Raw genomic sequence first — 20,863 nt, forward strand, 5'->3', positions numbered from 1 at the left:
GCTTTCAGCCTACCTTCTTGCTATTTGCTTTCTGTTATTTCCTTCTGTTTTTTGTTCCTTTATTGTACCTTACCTGTTTTCTTTTGTGTTAATTGGTTAGTTTTAGTGTTCTGTTTTATCACATTTATTAGATTTTTAGATATACCTTTCTCTATTATTAATGGGTGGCAAGGGGATTATAATATGCCTTCTTAATTGATCCCAGTCTACTTGAATATACAACTTTCAACAGTGTAAGTCTGGTCTGCCCTTACTGTCATACATCTTACTTCTTTCTGTTATTAATAACACATTGTTTTTATTTTTACTTTAAACAGTCAATTGCCTTTTAAAGGAATTGAAAGTAAAAAAAGAAAACCAACAATATATCACATTTACCTATTTATCATTTCCAGTGATCTTCATTCAATGTTGTAGATCTGTATTTTCACCAGACATTTTCCTTCAGCTTAAAGAAATTACTTTGGTATTTCTTGCTGATGAACATGATTGCAGCTTTTATCTATGTGCCTTTATTTTGAAAGGTATTTTTGCTCAATATAGAGTTCTGCATTGACAGATTTTTCTTCTAGCACTTAAAGATGTCATTTTGTTGTCTTCTGGCCTCAACTGGCTCTGATGAGTAATCAGTCATTATTTCTATTATATACTGAGGTGATATATTTTTTTTTTTTGCATAAATCCTATGTTAGGTTTACTGAGGATCTTAGATCTATAGGCTGATAGTTTAAGTCAAATTTGGAAAAATTTCAACCAATATTTCTTTGAATATTTTTATGCTCCCTTTTTTCTTCTTCTACTTCTGGGACTAATTGTTATGTGTGTTAAACTTTTTGATAATGTTCCACCTATCATTTTGGCTTTTCCATTTTTAAAAAATGAAATGCTTCCTTCAGTTTGCATGATTTCCATTTTTCTGTCTTCAAATTATCTGATCATTTCTTCTGTAGTACCAGTCTGTTGTTAATCCATTACAAAAATCTTTCATACATTGTATTTTTCTATTTTAGTGTTCTCATTTACTTCTTTTTAGAGTTTTGGCATCTTTCCTGAAGTTTCTTCTCTTTTCATTACTTTTTCCTATTTTTACCTATAACGTACCATATTTATAATAGTTATTGTAAACTCATTGGATGCTAATTTCTAATCTGGATAAATTTTGGATCTTCTCTTAACAGATTTTGATTCTTATTAGTTACGGGACACATTCCCTGCTTGTTGGCATGTCTGTTAATTTTTTATTATATACTGTATGATGTAGAGAATCAGTATATGTTTTCTTCTAGCAGTAGTTTAATTATTGGTGAATCATCTTGATTCTGTGGAGACTTGGTTTGAGGCTTTGTGAGAGCAGATCTATTTCAGTTTTGCTCTTGTTCTACAGCATAACTCTTAGTCTGGGGACGTGGTCCTTATCCCTAATGTGGTCCTCCTGGAGTTTCAATGAAAACACAAGGTTCTTACCAACCCTCTGTAACTTGAGTAAACTTTTTTCTCCCTAGTACTGGGCAGTTACTGAAATCTATGTTTAGCTCTTTTAGCCTCCAAGCTCTTTTTTTCTATTAGATTCCTTTGCAGCTTAGGACTCACCTAAGGATTGTGAGGATACAGATTTGAGGGCTTCCCCTTGTAATTGCTTCCTTTTGGGGAGTTTCTCCCTCAATTTCCAACTGCTTTGGCAACCCAGAACTCTTACCTCAGCTTGTCAATCCAGTAAGACTGCCGCTTTCTGCTTGGGCTCTATCCAGATGCTGTGAGCAAACTGGGAATGCCTTCAGAGGGAAAAGCTAGTTAAATATGGGTCTCACCTAGAATGCTTCCATTTTTTCAAGGGTTTCTACCAGTTTCTACCTACTTTTTTTTCTTTTTTGGTGTCTCATACCTTCAACAAGTTGTGATATATATATATATATATATATATATATATATATATAGAGAGAGAGAGAGAGAGAGAGAGAGAGAATTATACCTGTTAGCAGGAGGATTCATTTCATATGAACAACCCTGCCATTAGTGCAATTGGATTTGTCACATTAAGTTTTAAGTGGGCAAATCCTAAAGCAAATAAAATAACTTTTTTTTTGGAAGGCTTTCTGATACTAACATGCATGTGTAAATTATATTTGAGGGGCAGTCAACAGTGCATACATAAATAGCAATCTGCTCAGGGCATAGACTCTATTAACTCATCCCCTAGAGATTTTCTACCTCCTACTTCTCTCTTACTTCCATTCAGATTTAATCTTCTTTTGCTATCCTTCTTTTAAGAGTAGAGAAAAAAATAGAGGGGATATTCTCAGTTTCCAAAACAAATTTCTATTTATTGAATAACAACAACCATACTGGCATTGGAAGATAATAATAATATCTATCTAGTCTTCTCTTCCCTCTCCCAGATAACTGACTGGCTCACATTTTTCCTCCTCTTACGATCTCAGATCAAATCTTCAATGATGTCACTATTCATGTGGTAGTTCACCAGTGACCACAATTCCTCATACTCCTTGGCTCAACTCTTGTCTGTTTTATTTTCCACCATTTGGTCAAGATCAATGTCACATCCGTTTCAGTGGTTCTATTCTATCGATGATTGCTGAGATCTCTAAATCAATATTTTACCACATTTATTATATCTTTCTTGTTGTCTAATGCTTCATTCCCTCATAACTACTGAACATTTTTGCTTTATCTGCTTTGTGAGATCACCCTTTCTACCCTGCTACTATGTATTTCAGCTTCTCATGTTAACATCTTTAATCTATTTTGTTTTGCCTCTTTCAATTCACTAATTTTGGGATTTAAGTCCATTTATTGACTCCTGTACACACAAGATGGAAAAATAAACAAATCCGGTTCCTCAGAACTAGACTCGTTCTCTTGTTAACTGCTCTCAAAAGAGTTAAATATTTCTAGGCATAATCCTCACGATCTTCCCACACCTTCTTAAATACAGAGTAAAGGAGTAGTATGAGAATGGGGCTCTCCTCCTATATACCTCTGCTGCTAATCTGCACAGTGCTCTCTTAACCCTTTATTTTCCTATCTGTAAAATGAGGAAAACACTTCAAGACTTAAAACCCACCATGCCCTATCTCAGCATTCTATATTGCCAGCTCATGGAAGCTACGGAGAAGAAAATCCCAGACTAGCAAGCATGATGGCAATAGAGGAAGAAGGGACTGACTGCCAAGTGGGGACTTGAAGTCTGCATCTGGAAAACTTTAGGCACTATGAGATTTAGAACGTTAACAGGTCACACGTGGGATGTAGTGTGAACTGCAAGGAGGCAGCCTGGGTGAGAGATTTTCTGGCCATTTTACCCCTCAGCACTGCTTTGAGTCTCCGACTCAGGCTTTATGTGTTCTTTCTCTTTCCTCTTGTCCCAGTTACCCAGTTTTCTCCCCCCTTCTCCAGAACTTAATCTAATTTTCATTCTTAATTGGACCTGGTTATAAAATAGATCTATTCCACTTTATTGTTTGTATTTATTCATTAATTTTTAAAGTTCTTTAATATACAAAGCAAATGATTCTACTGCTCAATAATCTTAAAACCATAAGGATATTAAAATTAGATGAAAGAAGATTTTTATTTCCTTGTGACCTGTGTTTCTCTCTATTCACCCCTGACCCCCATAGGTAAATAACCTTTGATGGAGAAAGGATTCCTAGAGTCTTCTTTATTTATTTATTTTTAAATGTTTATTTATTTTGAGAGAAAGAGAGAGAGTGAGAGAGGGGCAGAGAGAGAAGGAGAGAGAGAATCTGAAGCAGGCTGTACTCTCAGTGTAGAGGCTGATGTGGGGCTCGAACTCACAAACCGTGAGATTATGGCTTGAGCTGTAGTCAGGTGCTTAAACAAGTGAGCTACCCAGGTGCCCCCATAGAGTCTTCTTTAAACAAAAGATAGAATCAGTTAATCATTTCTAAAGGTCAGTTTGTACCCCCCCCCCCCCATGGCCTCTTCTTTGGTTGAACTCAGATAAAACTGTGTAGACCATGTATGTGTTAAAATAAGCTCAGAACTATGTCTCCTTCTTTACTTAAAGCCTTATGAGAGCTATAACCATTTTTTTTAAATAACACCCAAGGCAATAACTTGGAAAGCTGCTTTGATGAGAATAGAAACTTATACGCAATAAATTCAATAGACCTCTGTTATCAAATCTGTGTCAGGGGACAAGGATAATACCCACATGTTAATGTTAACTCTTACAGTGAACAAAGATATATCTGAGCATTAGCAGTGGGATTTGATCTTAGTATAGTTAACCAAATGGCAAGAAGTGAAGAACTTTACAACAGGGGCTCCATATATAAAATGCAGCTTGATCTTTAGCCATAAATAAGCAACCTGTTCTGAAAAGATAAGGAATGAAAAATTAATCAAAGTAACTGAACAATTGCTTCATATAGACAGTTATACCAAACTCCTTTTCTCTACTTGGGGCTATTTTTCCTCTACAATAAAACAAGCTTTTCTTGATTCTTTAATTCAACTTTGCCCTTGCCTTTGCTTTTAAAGACATTACCTTGGCGACTAATTTTTATTATTTTGTCCATAGCCAAAGCTTAAGGGTTTCCTAATTTCCTTCAAAAATGACTGTTATAAAATATTTTTTGGTGTCTGTTTAGCATATAAAAATCTGACCTGTATTATACAAAAACTCAAAGCATTTTTAATAGTTCTGATGTCAATTTGACTTTATTGGTATGTTTTCATAAAGTGCAAAGGCCATGGATCTTGTATCTAAGAAGGAAGGCACTCTATACATTTGTTTATATTAATTTTGTTCCATTCTCTTTCTTGTCTGCTTTCTTTTTCCTGTTTAATGTATAATGTGTTACAGCTATAGTGAGGCAAATGATTCCTATTGAACTCACTGCTGTTAAAACTCCTTTCAATATAAGATGGTCTCTGGCAAGTACAGGAGCAGAATTTGGGGGAATAAACAGAGATACCTGGGCAATGTTAGACACAGCAGACTTTAAGGAGTTCTTATCTATTGCTCGTATTGCCACATAAATTCTGTGGCTTTCTTGTGTCTCTCCATCAGGTTGATGGTCAGGTCCATTTGTGAAAAGCTTTGGTGAGAATGTAAATATCTCCTTGGTGCCAGCTTGCTGAGGACTTAGTAGCTTTGATATATTCACTAGAATGGCATTGTTAAAGTCATCTTGAATTTTCTGTAAGCTTTGACTCATTCTTATTTCATAGCTGTTAGCTGGAATTAAAAAATATAAATAGAAAGGTTAAGTCACTTGGGTAAGTTATCTAGCTTATTATAAATGACTAACGAGAATAGCAACAAAAAGTCAAAATACCTAGAAGTAAACATAACAAAAATTGCATATGAACAAAACTTTAAAGCACTATATAAGAACTCATATTGAAACCTAAACAAGAGGAAAAGCTTATTATGTTTTTTGAATAGGAAGATTCAACATAATAAAGATGTTATTTTTCCCTAAGTTATTTTGTAAATTTTACATGATTCTATTGAAAGTGCTTCTAGTTTCCATTTTAACAAGCTTATTGTAAAACTTGAACAGAAAATAAATAATCTGGGTTGGCCACATAAAGTCTAAAAAATAGCAATGTGGAAGGACTAAACCTATATGATATAAAAACACTATAATATTTCTATAACTAAAGCCTACAGTTCCGGTACATGAATAAACTAATATCTAAAAGTAGGCCAAAATACAGCCAGGAATTTAGCATATGATAGACATAGAATTCAAATTAATGGGGGGTGGGGGTGGGGAATACAAATTTCTTGATAAATGGTGTTGTGACAGTTGGGTACAATTTTGTAAAAAAATAAAATTGGATCCATATCACAAACTTTTTTTTTTCAGGATAAACTCCATAATTATCAAAAAGTTGGGAGTAAAAAATAAAAATATTAAGTATTTAGTAGGAAACAATAGGTAAATTCCAGTATGGTCTTGAAGTAGGAAAGGCCTTTCTAATTAAAACTCAAAATTCAGTATCCATAAACAAGAAATTGATAAATTTGAATACATAAAATGAAAAACTTCTACATGGGGAATATCCTCTTAAGAAAAATATAAGCATAAATGTTAAGTGACAAAAGTATATGTTACTTAAGTCAACGGTAAAAGTTTAATTCTGAGTTCTGGTAATGGTTAAGTGGCTTCTATTAGACTAACTCTCCAGCAGATAGTGGGTATGAACTCTGAAGAAAGCAAAAAACAGAACAACGACACAAAGCCATTGAAGCACTGGATTCAGATAAAAATAGGCAGAAACAAGAGGAGTTATAATCCATAAAAAAGAAAAAAAAAGGAAACCAGAGTAGGAATGATCCATGTTTATGCAGCTTTTCCTCTGACGGCACTTCCCTCTCCTGTACAGATAGCTGCAACTGAAAGCTACCTTCTGGATCTGGAAATCAGAGGACAGAGGAAGAGATTGCCAGAGGGGCTAAAAATTGAAGGAGCTGGAGAAGGACCAGCCCCAACTCTATATACTTTTTTCAAGTCATCGGGAGACGTCCAATTATTCATGTATGGGTGAAACATTAAGGACTCAAGAGATGAATAATAGCTAGAAGGCTGAAAAACTGAGCAGAGTTTTATATATATAGGTATAGATATAGATTTTGGAGTGTGAGTGTTGCCAAGTTAGAGGAGCTTATTAACCCTTAAATATCCATTAAACACTGGAAGAGCCATGCTTTAAGAATAGAGATTGTGTGGCACAAAAACAGACACATAGACCAATGGAATAGAATAGAAACCCCAGAACTAGACCCACAAACGTATGGCCAACTCATCTTTGACAAAGCAGGAAAGAACATCCAATGGAAAAAAGACAGCCTCTTTCACAAATGGTGCTGGGAGAACTGGACAGCAACATGCAGAAGGTTGAAACTAGACCACTTTCTCACACCATTCACAAAAATAAACTCAAAATGGATAAAGGACCTAAATGTGAGACAGGAAACCATCAAAACCTTAGAGGAGAAAGCAGGAAAAGACCTCTCTGACCTCAGCCGTAGCAATCTCTTACTCGACACATCCCCAAAGGCAAGGGAATTAAAAGCAAAAGTGAATTACTGGGACCTTATGAAGATAAAAAGCTTCTGCACAGCAAAGGAAACAACCAACAAAACTAAAAGGCAACCAACGGAATGGGAAAAGATATTCGCAAATGACATATCGGACAAAGGGCTAGTATCCAAAATCTATGAAGAGCTCACCAAACTCCACACCCGAAAAACAAATAACCCAGTGAAGAAATGGGCAGAAAACATGAATAGACACTTCTCTAAAGAAGACATCCGGATGGCCAACAGGCACATGAAAAGATGTTCAGCGTCGCTCCTTATCAGGGAAATACAAATCAAAACCACACTCAGGTATCACCTCACGCCAGTCAGAGTGGCCAAAATGAACAAATCAGGAGACTATAGATGCTGGAGAGGATGTGGAGAAACGGGAACCCTCTTGCACTGTTGGTGGGAATGCAAATTGGTGCAGCCGCTCTGGAAAGCAGTGTGGAGGTTCCTCAGAAAATTAAAAATAGACCTACCCTATGACCCAGCAATAGCACTGCTAGGAATTTATCCAAGGGATACAGGAGCACTGATGCATAGGGCCACTTGTACCCCAATGTTCATAGCAGCACTCTCAACAATCGCCAAATTATGGAAAGAGCCTAAATGTCCATCAACTGATGAATGGATAAAGAAATTGTGGTTTATATACACAATGGAATATTACGTGGCAATGAGAAAAAATGAAATATGGCCTTTTGTAGCAACGTGGATGGAACTGGAGAGTGTGATGCTAAGTGAAATAAGCCATACAGAGAAAGACAGATACCATATGGTTTCACTCTTATGTGGATCCTGAGAAACTTAACAGGAACCCATGGGGGAGGGGAAGGAAAAAAAAAAGAGGTTAGAATGGGAGAGAGCCAAAGCATAAGAGACTGTTAAAAACTGAGAACAAACTGAGGGTTGAAGGGGGGTGGGAGGGAGGAGAGGGTGGGTGATGGGTATTGAGGAGGGCACCTTTTGGGATGAGCACTGGGTGTTGTATGGAAACCAATTTGTCAATAAATTTCATAAAAAAAAAAAAAGAATAGAGATTGTGTGTGTGTGTGTGGGGGGGGGGTGCCTGTGGCTCAGTTTTAAGCATCCCACTGGCCTATATCACGAGTTTGCCATTCCCAAGTTCAAGCCCCGCATTGGGCTCTGTGCTGACAGCTCAGAGCCTGGATCCTGTTTCAGATTCTGTGTCTCCCTCTCTCTGCCTCCTTCTCCACTCACCCTCTGTCTATTTCTCTCAGAAATAATCATTTAAAAAAATAGGAGATTAAGAGTGGATTGGACGCAACAGAAAATAATCAGTAAGCTTGAAGACAAGTGCATAGAAATCAAACTGTAGCACTCAGGAAAAAAAGAGAAAAACCAAACATAATCTCAATGATCTTTGTGACCCACTGTCCTATCCATTTAGTGTCGGTATTGTTTATGTTATGTTATGTTATGTTATGTTATGTTATGTTAATATTATCCAAGAAAGAAAGAAGAAAAAGAATAGAACAAAATTTTTTTGAAGATATAATAGCTGGAAATATTCTAAATCTGCTCAGAAAGAATATTCTACAGATCCGAGAAACTCAGCAATCCCCAAAAAGAATATATATGGGAAAAACACACTGAGACACATCATGGTCAGTCTATTGAACACCAAAGATAAAAATAATTTAAAACAGTCAAAGGGAAAAAAGACACTTTACACTTGGGAACATAATAGTAAGAATGATAGTTACCTTCTCATAAGAAAAAAATTGAAAACAAGACAATGAAATGACCTATTTAAGTACTGAAAGAAAAATCTATTGCCCAAGAATCCTATATCTAGTGAAAATGTACTTTAAAAAATTAAGGTGAAATAAACACATTTTCATATAAATGAGTCCTGAGAGAATTTCACTCAAAGACCTGAGCAACAAGGGAAATGATGCTAGATAAAAATTCAGACCTACAGCAAGGAAGAAGACTAGAAATGCTGACAATCTGGGTGACTAAAAAGGGTCAATTTCTCTCTTTAAAATTTCTTAAAAGTACAAGTGATTGTTTAAAACAAAAACCATGGCAATGCATTGTGGGCTTTATAAAAATGTAGACATACGATAAATGCCAGCAAGACCGCAAAAGATGACAGAAGGGTACACGGAATTATAGTTTTGAAAGATTCTCACATCATATGTGAAATGGTAAACATTAATTCAAGGCAAACTGTGCTAAGTTAAGGAAACTGCATGTTATAGAACAGCCAAATTTGGAGTAGCTGAGGGCAGAAATTTAATTGTTTTGATGTTCCTTATATTATTTTGAGTTTTCAAATTGGAGTAAGATACACATAACATAAAATTTATCATCTTAACCATTTTTTATGTGTACAGATCAGTACATTTTTACGTGTTACATTCACATTGCTGTGCTGTTTTGATTTTCAACCCATGTGAATGTATTACCAATTCAAAAATAAAATTAATAACAAAGAATCACTAGATGCAAAAAAGGAAACCACCTATAGTACTAACACTCTAATAAGATCATAATTCTTATCTGAAATGGCTAAAAATAGATTTAACAATGGACAAAGCAGCTCCAAACAAAGATTTTGTTCTAAGGAATGAAAACCATTGGACATTCCAAGTTTTAATTAAAAAATGAAAATTTTCTGATGGCTGTGTTTTGAACAGTTTCCAAATCTATACTACTTTTTAATAATGAGACTATTTCTATTTCCTGGATAGTAATTAAAGGAAAGCACCCTTAGAGAAGGTTGTAAAAAGAAAATAGCCTTTATATTCAAATTTATCAATCAGCCAGTTCCCTCTGGGTGCTGAGTTGGAGCACTGGAGCTGAGTTGCTCCCTGCTGCAGTTCAAATACAGGTGGACAGACATGGATAAGAAGCGAGGCTGACCATCTACTCCACACTCACAGTGGAACATATCCATTGTTCCTATGTCTGTGGTTCTCTATGGAGAAAGCTCTCCATGAGGTTCTCCCAGAGTCTTCTCCTGGGAGATAATGAAACAAGTAATATTTCATAAGCCTTAGCATTTACAAAGATTGTCCACATGTACAGCCCCCGTCTGTGAAATTTAAAATAAAAAGATGGGGAGTCAGGAGGTTAAATGTGGTGACATGGTCAACAGTTAGAAAGTTGTACCGCTGGAACCAAATTCTTTCTTCTTACTCCAAGTCCCATGCACTTTCTACCATGAGCACCTACTAAACTTTATGCAGGACAGCTGTGAAACTGCAAAGACTGAAAACAAACTCAGCACATACATTCATGGAGAGGCTCCTTCTGTTTACAGTAGTTGTGTTGCCCTGTCGCTGTGAGAAAGAGAAATCAGGCCACTTCTGCATCTTTGACCTCTTAGGTATGTATCTCTCTGGGTTTCATCTCTAACTCTGCTTTAACAGTATATTTTAGCCAATGAAAGTAGTTCTATGGCCTTGGGCAAGACACTTAAACTCTCACGTTCATTCCCTTACGTTTCAAACAAGAAGGTCAGATTAGCTTGTCTTTAAGGTCCCTTCTGTCTCCAAAATGTTACAAATGCTGGTATTTCCTAAGCAATTAATATGGACAAGGCACTATTTTAATCCCTCTTTGTGTTTTACCTCATTCAATTCTCAGCAATGCTCTGAGGTAGCTATTCTTACTATCTACTTTTGCAGATTAAAAATCAGAAAGTGAGAGAACTTAAGTAACTTGTCTCAGGTTACACAGGTAAAACATGCTGTGTCTGATTCTAGAACCCAGTACCTTAACACTATGCTACGCAGCCTCCCACTAGACTACACTCCTTCCTATTTCTTATTTCCCAGTAATTGTTCTTTTCCAGTTACCAAGGCTTACATCTTCATTAGCACCTTTACCAATAAATTCCTAGTATGGAAAGCTCTGGGCTTAGACTGAGGACAGAGAGAGGAAGTTGAAGACTTGGTCCCATCTTTAGGGAGCTCTCTCTTTACTAGTGAGAACAATTCCTACTACCTCTCTTCATTTGACATCCAAGCTATCCCCTAAGGATTGTTTTAGGTTTCTTCTACTAAGTGTTCTTCCAGCTCAGAAGCATAACTGAGGGTTAGGGGAGGGGATAATGGGAAGAACAGTTGCTGTCACTGCAGCTTCCTCAGAAACAGCACATTTTTAACAATTTTTAAAGACAATGTGTTCAACAATGGTTATACAAGAACATGATGAAAAGATGTCCGAGGAAGAGTGTGCAGGTCAGGCTGTTAGGCATGTAGGGAATATAGTGCAGGGAAGTAGGCACAAGATTGGTGCTTTTTTTGTTGTCCAAAGGCTCTGCCCAGGCTCCTGGGATAAGAACCTGGCCTCTCCAAACCGTACAGATGGCATGGTGTTAAACTGTGTTTTTGACTATTTTTCCCCCTTAATATAGGATTATAAGTTCTTGGGAGTGCAATGACCATCTTAAATTATGTTTATATAATGTTTAGCACTGTGCTGAGTATTAATAGTTACTTAGTAAATATATTTTCACTTCAATTTCTGGAAAGATATACAAAAGAAATTAACTCTATAGCAAAGATACCTCACATGCTTGGTGCCGAATTTTAACAAGTATTTTACCCCAGACTTATAATGAGAACCCAAGGAAGTAGTCCGTTTCCATAATGCCTAGCCTGTATACGTTCCCAGACATAATGGTGATCTGCTAATGTTTTAATCATAACATGTAATTGGTCATCTTTTTTAGGACATTGTGTATGGTGAAGAACGGGCACCTGGATATACACTGATATGCTTGTGCATATATTAGATATTCCTTTACTGCTAACAACGTTTTTAAGAATAGTCACATTTTTTTATCATTGTTAACCAGAGACATACCCCCATTATTTCTAACTCTGGTCATAGACGTGAAGACAACGCCTTTCCAGACAATAATTTGGGGGGGGGGAGTCAATAAAAACACATGTTTATGAATTAAATAGGAATCTACTTGCTAGTTGGTCTATTCAGTACTAATTGGTCAATTTTGCCATTGCTGAGCCGTCGAATCCGTTATGACTGAGTGACTTCAGCAACTTAATACACATCCAGCCATCTCCCAACATATCTTTTGTGGTTTATGGTTTTGACATCATAATAAGCCAGATCTGCTTCAGTCATCCCTCTCATCAGTGAGGTTATGTGGAGATCTCTCTATTCCCTTGATTAATGCCCTTTGTGATACCAATTCTAACATCCCAGATGGTTGTATTTCTTCTTTCCAAGCCATTAATAACCACCAATACCACACACTTTCTTTCCATTCTTTAAAAAAAAATTTAAATGTTTTTTAGAATTTATTTTTGAGAGAGAGACAGACAGAGCACAAGTAGGGGACAGGCAGAGAGAGATACACACAGAATCTGAAGCAGGCTTCAGGCTCTGAGATATCACAGAGCTCAATGCAAGGCTTGAACTCATGAACTGCAAGACCATGACCTGAGCCAAAGTGGGATGCTCAACTGACTGAGCCACCCAGGCACCCCTCTCTCTACTCTTTTAATTTAGTGGTGTAGCTGAAACTCCTGGGGCACCGAAAGAACAGTTCCCAGTAGGGATGGGAATTTGAGCTTTTGTCTCATGTAGCACACTGCATTTCTGAGGCAGTGAGGAAAGAGTGAGAACACTAGGTGGCAGGCACCACTCTTACCTTTAAATACAGATGGGAGTGTTTATGGCTAGAGAAGACAACAGCAATGCAAATGAGGAGCCCAAGAAACTTGGCATACTTTCTCTTCCCTATCTGATTTTTATGTGTCACTTCATTTATTCTTTATGATAACTTAATGAAATAAATATTTGTAGTCCTATTTTCCATATAAGGAAACTGAGGCCAATAGAGGTTAAGCAACTTGCCAAAGATCAAACAGCTAGACTTAAAGCCACAGAGGGAAGAATTTTTTTCCTGAGATGTGAGTTACAGCTTTTTCCTTTATACAAGGGACATATCCATCCCAGAGTTTCAATCATTTCATATCTCCAATCTTTAAATTACATGAATTCTTAATTCAGAATATATTTTACTTCCTTCTCCTCTGGCAAGAAGAGACAGAGTTTGATAATAGAATTAGAAGACAAAGCTACAATATTGATGTTCCTCAGTAGCACAGAATTATTTGTAATTGAGATGCTTTCTGGTGAATGTAGTAAATGGACAGAAAATTTTAAGCCAAAAAACAATGGCCCAAGTTGGAAGCAAGACTGGCAAAGGCCCAAGGTGTTTACTGTTATTGACTGATAATGACAAAAACCTTTCAATAGAGAAGGTTGGTTCCTATAGGAATCTCAATCAGAGGCAACAGGAAATAAACCATTTAATGTATTATCAATGATAACCATGTTTTGGTGATGGCAAAGATGTTTACAAAGGTGATTCTTGCAGAAAAGTTATTATGTTGAGTTGCTATGAGGGTCAAGGAATGATGATGGAAGCCTGAAGGCTGGTGTAGGCCTTAGAAAAAGGAAAGTTAAGAAAGAAGTTCATCAATGTCCATCCAAACAAGGCTAGGAAAGGCCAAATAAGGGACCTGGTTCTAGTTTCCCTGATGAAAGTGAGGTTCAGAAATGGGGGCAGAAAATGCATCAAGTTTTGCATAACTTATGGGAATTATTCCCCTAACCTTGACTTGTAAATCTTCAAATTCATTATTCACTATCTAATCTTCAGAAAACTAAATAACTCCAGTATTTGGAAGTCCATGCTCTTCCAAATGGCAGGAGCCATTTCTGTTGACTAGACTACTCTTGCATATAGTATTTATGTTTCCAATCAAGAGTTCTAGATGATGAGTGTCAGTTAGTTTACCAGAGCCTTCTCAGTTCTGGGGTTGCTGACAAGCTCTTACCCTAGACTCTCGTTCCATGTAATGCCTTATGAACAACTCAGAGCTTTTCATAACAACTCTCTGCAGTTCTGTCAGCTCTAAGCCCCCAAAGCATTTTTACCCAACTAACCCCTGGCATAGTTATTAGAAATTCTGCCTCGTAGAGAAACAGATAGTGAAACCAAGAAGCCTACCCTGGCCCTGATCATAGTCTTCTCCGGGTGCCGTCCATGATAAAGTCACCTCCTCTTCCACTTTTACAGCTTCCAGGTCAATAATTTTGCATGGTGGAAACACGTCAGGATGGGGGCCAGCCGGAACTCCTAGCACGGAAAAGGAGCCCCCTGAACTTACTCGGCTAAAGCCCCACTTTTGCTCCTCCTCATGCCTGCCCACTGATTTTCTTGGGGCATTCATCTGAATGTTACCTGTGACCATGAAAAGAATGGCCAAAACAACAAATTAGAATCTCCTGAATAGCTTGGTTTTGAGAGATTATTGAGAGACATTTTAAAACCTTTTTTTCTTTAATACATCTTTAGAATAACTGAGTTTATTTATTCTATAATTCATTAATCCATCCATCCATCCATCCATCCTTCCATTCATTAAATAAGTATATTGAGGGTATATGCTCTGCCAGTAATCACAGACAAAACAGTATCTCAAAACTATAAAACAGAATTTATATTCATACTAATACAACCATATTTATAACTTATGATAAATGTAGGAAGGAAAAAAGGCAGGGTGCTGTGAAGAAAAATAACACAGGTACATAAGTTATAGTGTTATCAAGGAAGTAACATTTAAAAGTATCATAAAGGGTGAGTAGGAGTCAGTCAGGCAAAGAGCGGAGGTAATAATATCTTAGGCAAAGGGAACAGGTTGTGTAAAAACTCTGAGGTACTAAAGAGCTTTGCAAATAAGAAAAAATTAAAGCAAGGAGGAGAATAGTTTGAGATAAGACAGGAGAGAGAAGCTCACGTAGGCAGGCCACTGTAATGATTTTAGAGTTTAACTATGGGGAAGCAAGGCAGTGACATGGTCACATTTACTCTCTAACAGGTTACTCTAGCTGCCTTCATTGGAGAATGGGTTCTTTTTTTTTTTTTTTTTTTTTTTTTTTAAAGCAAGTTTCTGTCACTTATTGACCTGACACGATATCCGTGTTTGTGAACTTCTGCATTTGCGTGTGTTGGGGGTGTGAGTTTTCTTGAGTATTTTTTTTTTTTAACATTTCAACGTTTATTTATTTTTGGGACAGAGAGAGACAAAGCATGAACGGGGGAGGGGCAGAGAGAGAGGGAGACACAGAATCGGAAACAGGGTCCAGGCTCTGAGCCATCAGCCCAGAGCCTGACGCGGGGCTCGAACTCACGGACCGCGAGATCGTGACCTGGCTGAAGTCGGACGCTTAACCGACTGCGCCACCCAGGCGCCCCTGGAGAATGGGTTCTAATGCAACAATCAGCGGGCCCTTAAGATAGCCACTACAATAGTCCAGACGGGGAGGATGGCAGGTTGGGGTGGGTGACAGCAGTGGGGAGGAGGGCAGAAGTAGGCAGTTTGAGATGTAATTTGGAGATAAATCAAAAAAGCTGGTGTTGGATTTGAATATGGAGTCGTACAGGAAAGAAAGTTGGTGGAAAAAAGAAAAAGAAAAAGAAACAGCTCCCAGGTTTCTAAAATATGCAACTTCGGAGGAAAAGCAGGCTAAAGAGAAGGAGACTAAACATGTAAGTTACAGGGTTTGTGATTCCTCTAAAACATCTAATTAAAGATGACAAGGAGCCAGTTAGATATGTATTTTAAGCTCAAAAAAGAGGTTTTATCTAGATTTAATAATTTTTAACTTGTGAATTTGGAAGATATAGGCATATAGATATTATTAAAGCCATATGGATTAATGAAGTTACCTAATAAAAATGTCAACTATAGTGTTAAATAGCATTTATTGACTGCCTGGCTCACTATGTGCCAAGTACTTATTTAAGTACCTTGTGTGGATCGACTATTGAATTTTCCTATCACCACTACAAGGAGGGTACAATTATTACCCCTCTTTTTCAAGATGATGAAACTGAAGTACACAGAAACTAAGTAACTTGCCCCAAATCACAAAGCTAGTAAATGGAGGAGCGAGGGTCCAAACCCAGGCAGTGTGGCTACAGGTGATAGGGTAAAAAGGTTAGGCCTGAGCTCTGAAAATTGCCAACAGTTAGAGACTTGGTAGAAAAGGAGGAACTGGGAAAGGAGCCCAACAAAAAAATTCCAGAGAATAAGAGGTGATCATAGAAACCAGTATATGATGAAGGAGAAATCAATCAGCTGTGGCAGACACTGCTAAGATCAGATAAAACGAGGACTGAAATGCGTTCGTTGGATTTAACAGCAGTGCGGCCGTTGGTGGCTAGGGTCAGAGCACTTCCAGTGGAGTGATTTGGGTGGAAGTTAGACTGCAATGAATAGAAAGTGGTAAATTAAAGGTGAGAAAGTGCAGATGGCAGGATTAGACTAATGTCAAGGATGTAGATGACAGGGAGGTAGACAGAATCTGAAGGGAGACCAGTTAAAATAGGAGATGTAATAAATCATGCTTGAATGTGGTTCAGAGGGGCCAGAAGAGTGGGACCGTGCAAAAGTGAGCTCACAAGGCCTCTGGATGGGCAGGCTAGATGGGATCCAGAGCAGAAGCCAGCAGAGACACTGGTCTTTGGAGAGGAGAAGAAGGATGCAGACATTACTGTGTCTGGAGATTTAGTGGTGTGAAAATAGAGCAGCTCCTTTTTTTTAAGTTTATTTATTTATTTTGAGGGACAGAGGGGGCTGAAGGGGCAGAGAGAGAGAGGGAGAGAGAGGGAATTAGAAGCAGGTTCCACATGGCATCAACACTGAGCCCAATGCAGGGCTCGAACTCACGAACCGTGAGATCATGACCTGAGCAGAAATTAAGAGTCAGATGTTTAACCAACTGAGCCACCCAGGCGGCGTGAGCAGCTCCCATTTTTTAATGAGGTGTGTGTTCCAGGTGATCATCTAAAAGTGAGGTGATAAATGTTACGTTTAGTAGGAATGCTTAGGGAAACCTACCTTTTTCTTTCTATGCTGCTAAGGGCATCTCCAAGATACACAGATAAAAGCACAGTTGTATATTACTTTTCTAATCTCTATACACTAGATGCTAATATGTGTGTGTATCCTTTAAACTCATAGGTTTCAGAAAGATAGCAGACCAGAAAGTAGCCTTCAAGCTCTTCAGTAGGAATGCGGCCTTATTCTACCTGTTCTCCCAAGTTCCTAGTTCCTGTCACCTAGTAAGTCTTCAAAAATGTTTAATGTATAAATGAAAGAGGGAATATTTATTTACAAGTAAGGTATTATAGCTACATATGAAATCATATCTATGAAGTAAAACCATGTTACCTTGCAATCTGATTTACATTGGTTTCAAAGTAACCCAAAATAAATATATGAGAGAGTAAATTATATTTTAGACATCACTAAAATTATCAGGAGATGCAAATTCACTGGAGCACCTTGATTATTTTCTACTTAAAGAACAAAAATATAGAATCATGTGTCCAAATGATTAATTATCGCTGATAAAATACATTAAAATTAAGCAAAAAGATTCTGCAGTTTTGGAAATAAGAATGTTTAAAAATGTTTTTTGAGATTGTTTAAGATGATTATAGCGTATTTTTGTTTGTCTGGTATACTTTAACCACTGCTTCCCTTCAGGAACTATAATAATGGTGTTAAGAAAGGATGTGTATCTTTTACTTATTTGGTGCTTTTATCTTGAAGGAAGACAGGACATTTTCAGGAATAACTCAGTTGTCTGTAACATCCAAATCCATATTTATTCAGGAACTCAATTTTGGTGTGGATCGTCTGGGCCATTTGTTTTTTTCTTTCAACTGCTGATAACTTTTGCCTTTTTTTTTTTGCCTGAAACCTCTATAAAGGAGATACAGGAGCTATAACTGAGATAAAACACAATAAATCTCTATCTGTTAGTAATTCTGGTGAAACAGCCACAAGAAAGAGGCCAAACTAATGGCTGCAATGAAGACATAAAAATATCTGTAAGAATTATCTATTGCCTTCCTGTTATCCACTATCATGAATCACTGAGAAGTGAAGAGATGGTCAACAAATTATGCATTGATGTAAGCATAAAGAGTTTTGAAATTCCAACTCTCTCTTTCTGTCACTCCCCTCTCGCTCTCTAATACACACACACACACACACACACACACACACACACCAGAGATGTATACATTAAACGAGGTTTATTCAAACACCAGTGCTGATGATTCTTACCATTCGCTATGTAACCTGGTACGTATATAGCACGATTCCCGGGAACAGAGTGGGCTAGGCCACTTATGCTGGAGGAGTAACTGACATGCACTTTCAAACTGTAGCTACCATTTACAGCAAAGGAGAAAAAGTACCTCGAGTAAATTCCATCATTTTTTATAATATCAGCACCTGAATATATATAAAAAAAGCTCAATGTCAACACTGTCATCATAGTTGATTACTAATATTTAATTAAAATAAATATGCTTTAAAATAAAAAATAGGCTTTACTCCCCTGGTTCTTCCCATTTTAGCTTATACTGTCGTGGTTCTAGTTACTTTTAATATTAAAATCCAGTGGCTCCTTAATTTCTCCCTGTGATTCCTAAACCTCTGAAAAATTATTCTCTAAAGGTGAATGGACTTTATTTCAGTGCTAATAAAACATTTAATTATCAACTTTAGAGCTCTCCTTATCGTTATAAATGATACTAGTTTTTCATGGAAACCAAGCATATTCTTTTTGTTTATGAGACCCTTTTGAGATAAAAGCTATTCTGTTCCTAGGAAATAAATAGAGATGCACATAAACACATTTCATAAAATTGCAAGGGGTTTATGAATGTCCTGCAGCCCTCATTGGGGAAAAAAAATCTGGTAGTTGATTAAGTCGTGTGAAATTATTTAATTTTCTCATTAGCAGGTACATGGAACTGTTGTTCTAGATTCTAAGGGGCTTGCTGACTTGGAGGTTGACGGGCTTTGTTTCTGTCCACTGTGCTTTGCTTTAGGAGGCATTCTGAAAGCTTGGCCAGTGCTAGGCTTCTTTCCTTTTACGCTGATCCTTAGAGAACAGTTCATGTCCAAACCAAGTCCATGACTGAATGGGGGAGGCAGCAGGCCTGGGAGAGTTAGACTCCAGGATAGCAGTGGACGGCAGAGCTCAGCCCAAGTGCAAAACACATTCACTATTCACGTGCAGATGACCACCCTGGGCAAATGGCTTGTCCTATCCTAGAGTCAGTTCATACCACATACTCCACTTTGGACCCTAGCCCTGTATCACCACTGCAGTGTTGCTGAATCCCCACTGTGGAGGCAGGGCTGCTCCTTAGCATGAGAAAAGTAGGAGTATATTTAATTAAAATACAAAGTGCTCAGCAACTTATTATCATAGTAGGTTTAGAAAATTTTCTTTTTATTTTAGAGAGAGAGGGAGAGGGAGCACAAGTGGAGCAGAGGGGCAGATGGAGAGAGAGAGAGAGAGAGAGAGAGAGAATCTTAAAGCAGTCTCCATGTGTAGCGTGGAGCCCTATGTGGGGCTTGATCCAACGACCCTGGTATCATGACCTGAGCCAAAATCAGGAGTTGGACATTCAACTAACTGAGCCACTCAGGCATCCTGGAAATTTTTTTTTGTCTATTGGAAAGAAATGAAATCTTGGTATTTAGTGGTTTACTGAGGAATCAGGTCTACCTTTGTTAAGAAATGATAAAGGAAAATCTTTCTGCCACAGTTACCACCCCCACCTCCCTTAATCCCGAGTCAGAAAGAAATGGGAAAGAACACTAGCTCAGGTGTCATGGGACTTGATTTTGAGGTCTGGATCTGCCACTCAGTAGCTGTGAAACAACCTCTCTGAGCCTCAATTTTCTCCTCTGTAAAACAGGGCTGTTGTGTTGAATATTGCAGAGTATTCATGAGAAAGTACATTTTAAATTGTAAAGCATTTCATAAGTATACATTTTTATTATTGTTCATTAATTTGGAAGCAGGTAAATACTGCTTCCATTATAAAAATAAATGTTAGCTATGTACGTGTGTTATAAGTATTGGGTTTAAAAAAAAACCCTAAATTTACACTTTGATGCCTAAGCAGTACTCTCCATTGTTTCTTTCATTAGAGCGTAAATGTAGACAACAAATAAATGAAATGGTTCCAGGGAATAAATACAAAAGTTGTTGAGCTGACGCAGGTGATCTTTCCAAAGAGTACAGGAACTATTCTCCAGGCCAACCCACAGACTGGAGCAAAGGAGAAGTGTTCTGCAAAGTGCATTTTTGGACTATATACAAAAGCTAAAAGGTGTGGCCATGGATAAGCAATCAGAGCATGAGAAGCTCATTTGGATCCATTCCAACAGGCAAAATGAGAGGACTTCTCTGGTGTCCCTCTGAGATAGACTTGAATTGAAATCTTTTAAAGGAACTTTTGTTTCATAAACGTCATACAAGATTGCCATGGCAGGATGCTAATGTGTTGCCAAACCTAAGATTCTTGAAAAAGAATGTATCTTTGAAACACCGGAGAGCAGGAGTATGGTTTTATTAGTAGATCAAACACTTGGGTCTGTCAACATAGACTTCGAGGTAAATTCTCATTCTGGGGAAAATTCTTATTCTTTAGGGAAAGAACAGAACAGGAAAGATAAAACAACAAAGGAGTTTGTTTTTAAAAGTCAAAAAGAGTCCAGGTGCTGCTCTTTCCTGGCCTGATCCTGTGCTGTCTGTGATGCATGATGATGAGGCTCTGAACGCCACGTGCAGAATGAGTGCTTGAAGTCGGGTTTTGTTTTCTTTTACTTTGTTTTCCCAGTGGTTGGTAGGAGAATCTCTGGTGTGATTCCACTACGCTTGCTGGCC

The 20,863-nt window shown here is 37.6% G+C and overlaps 1 protein-coding gene across 3 annotated transcripts in view; it reads right to left on the reverse strand.

Moving 5' to 3' along the window:
* Positions 1-4,675: 4,675 nt before the first annotated feature.
* The window catches only part of LOC125173133 (calcium-activated chloride channel regulator 2), a 38,722-nt gene continuing 22,534 nt past the window's right edge, over positions 4,676-20,863 (reverse strand). The window contains exons 12-14 of one of the 3 annotated variants that reach the window (XM_047872005.1): positions 18,238-18,408; positions 14,103-14,231; positions 4,676-5,224 (exon numbers count right to left, since the gene is read on the reverse strand). In XM_047872005.1, coding sequence (XP_047727961.1) covers positions 4,779-5,224; positions 14,103-14,231; positions 18,238-18,408 — 746 coding nt within the window. In that variant the 3' untranslated portion in view covers positions 4,676-4,778. Of the gene's footprint in view, positions 5,225-14,102; positions 14,337-18,237; positions 18,409-20,863 lie in introns of all 3 variants that reach the window. The other 2 variants (XM_047872004.1, XM_047872006.1) reach the window with 2 other exon arrangements.

The sequence above is a fragment of the Prionailurus viverrinus genome, chromosome C1 (genome assembly GCF_022837055.1).
Source record: "Prionailurus viverrinus isolate Anna chromosome C1, UM_Priviv_1.0, whole genome shotgun sequence".
In the NCBI taxonomy this organism is placed as follows: Eukaryota; Metazoa; Chordata; class Mammalia; order Carnivora; family Felidae; genus Prionailurus; species Prionailurus viverrinus.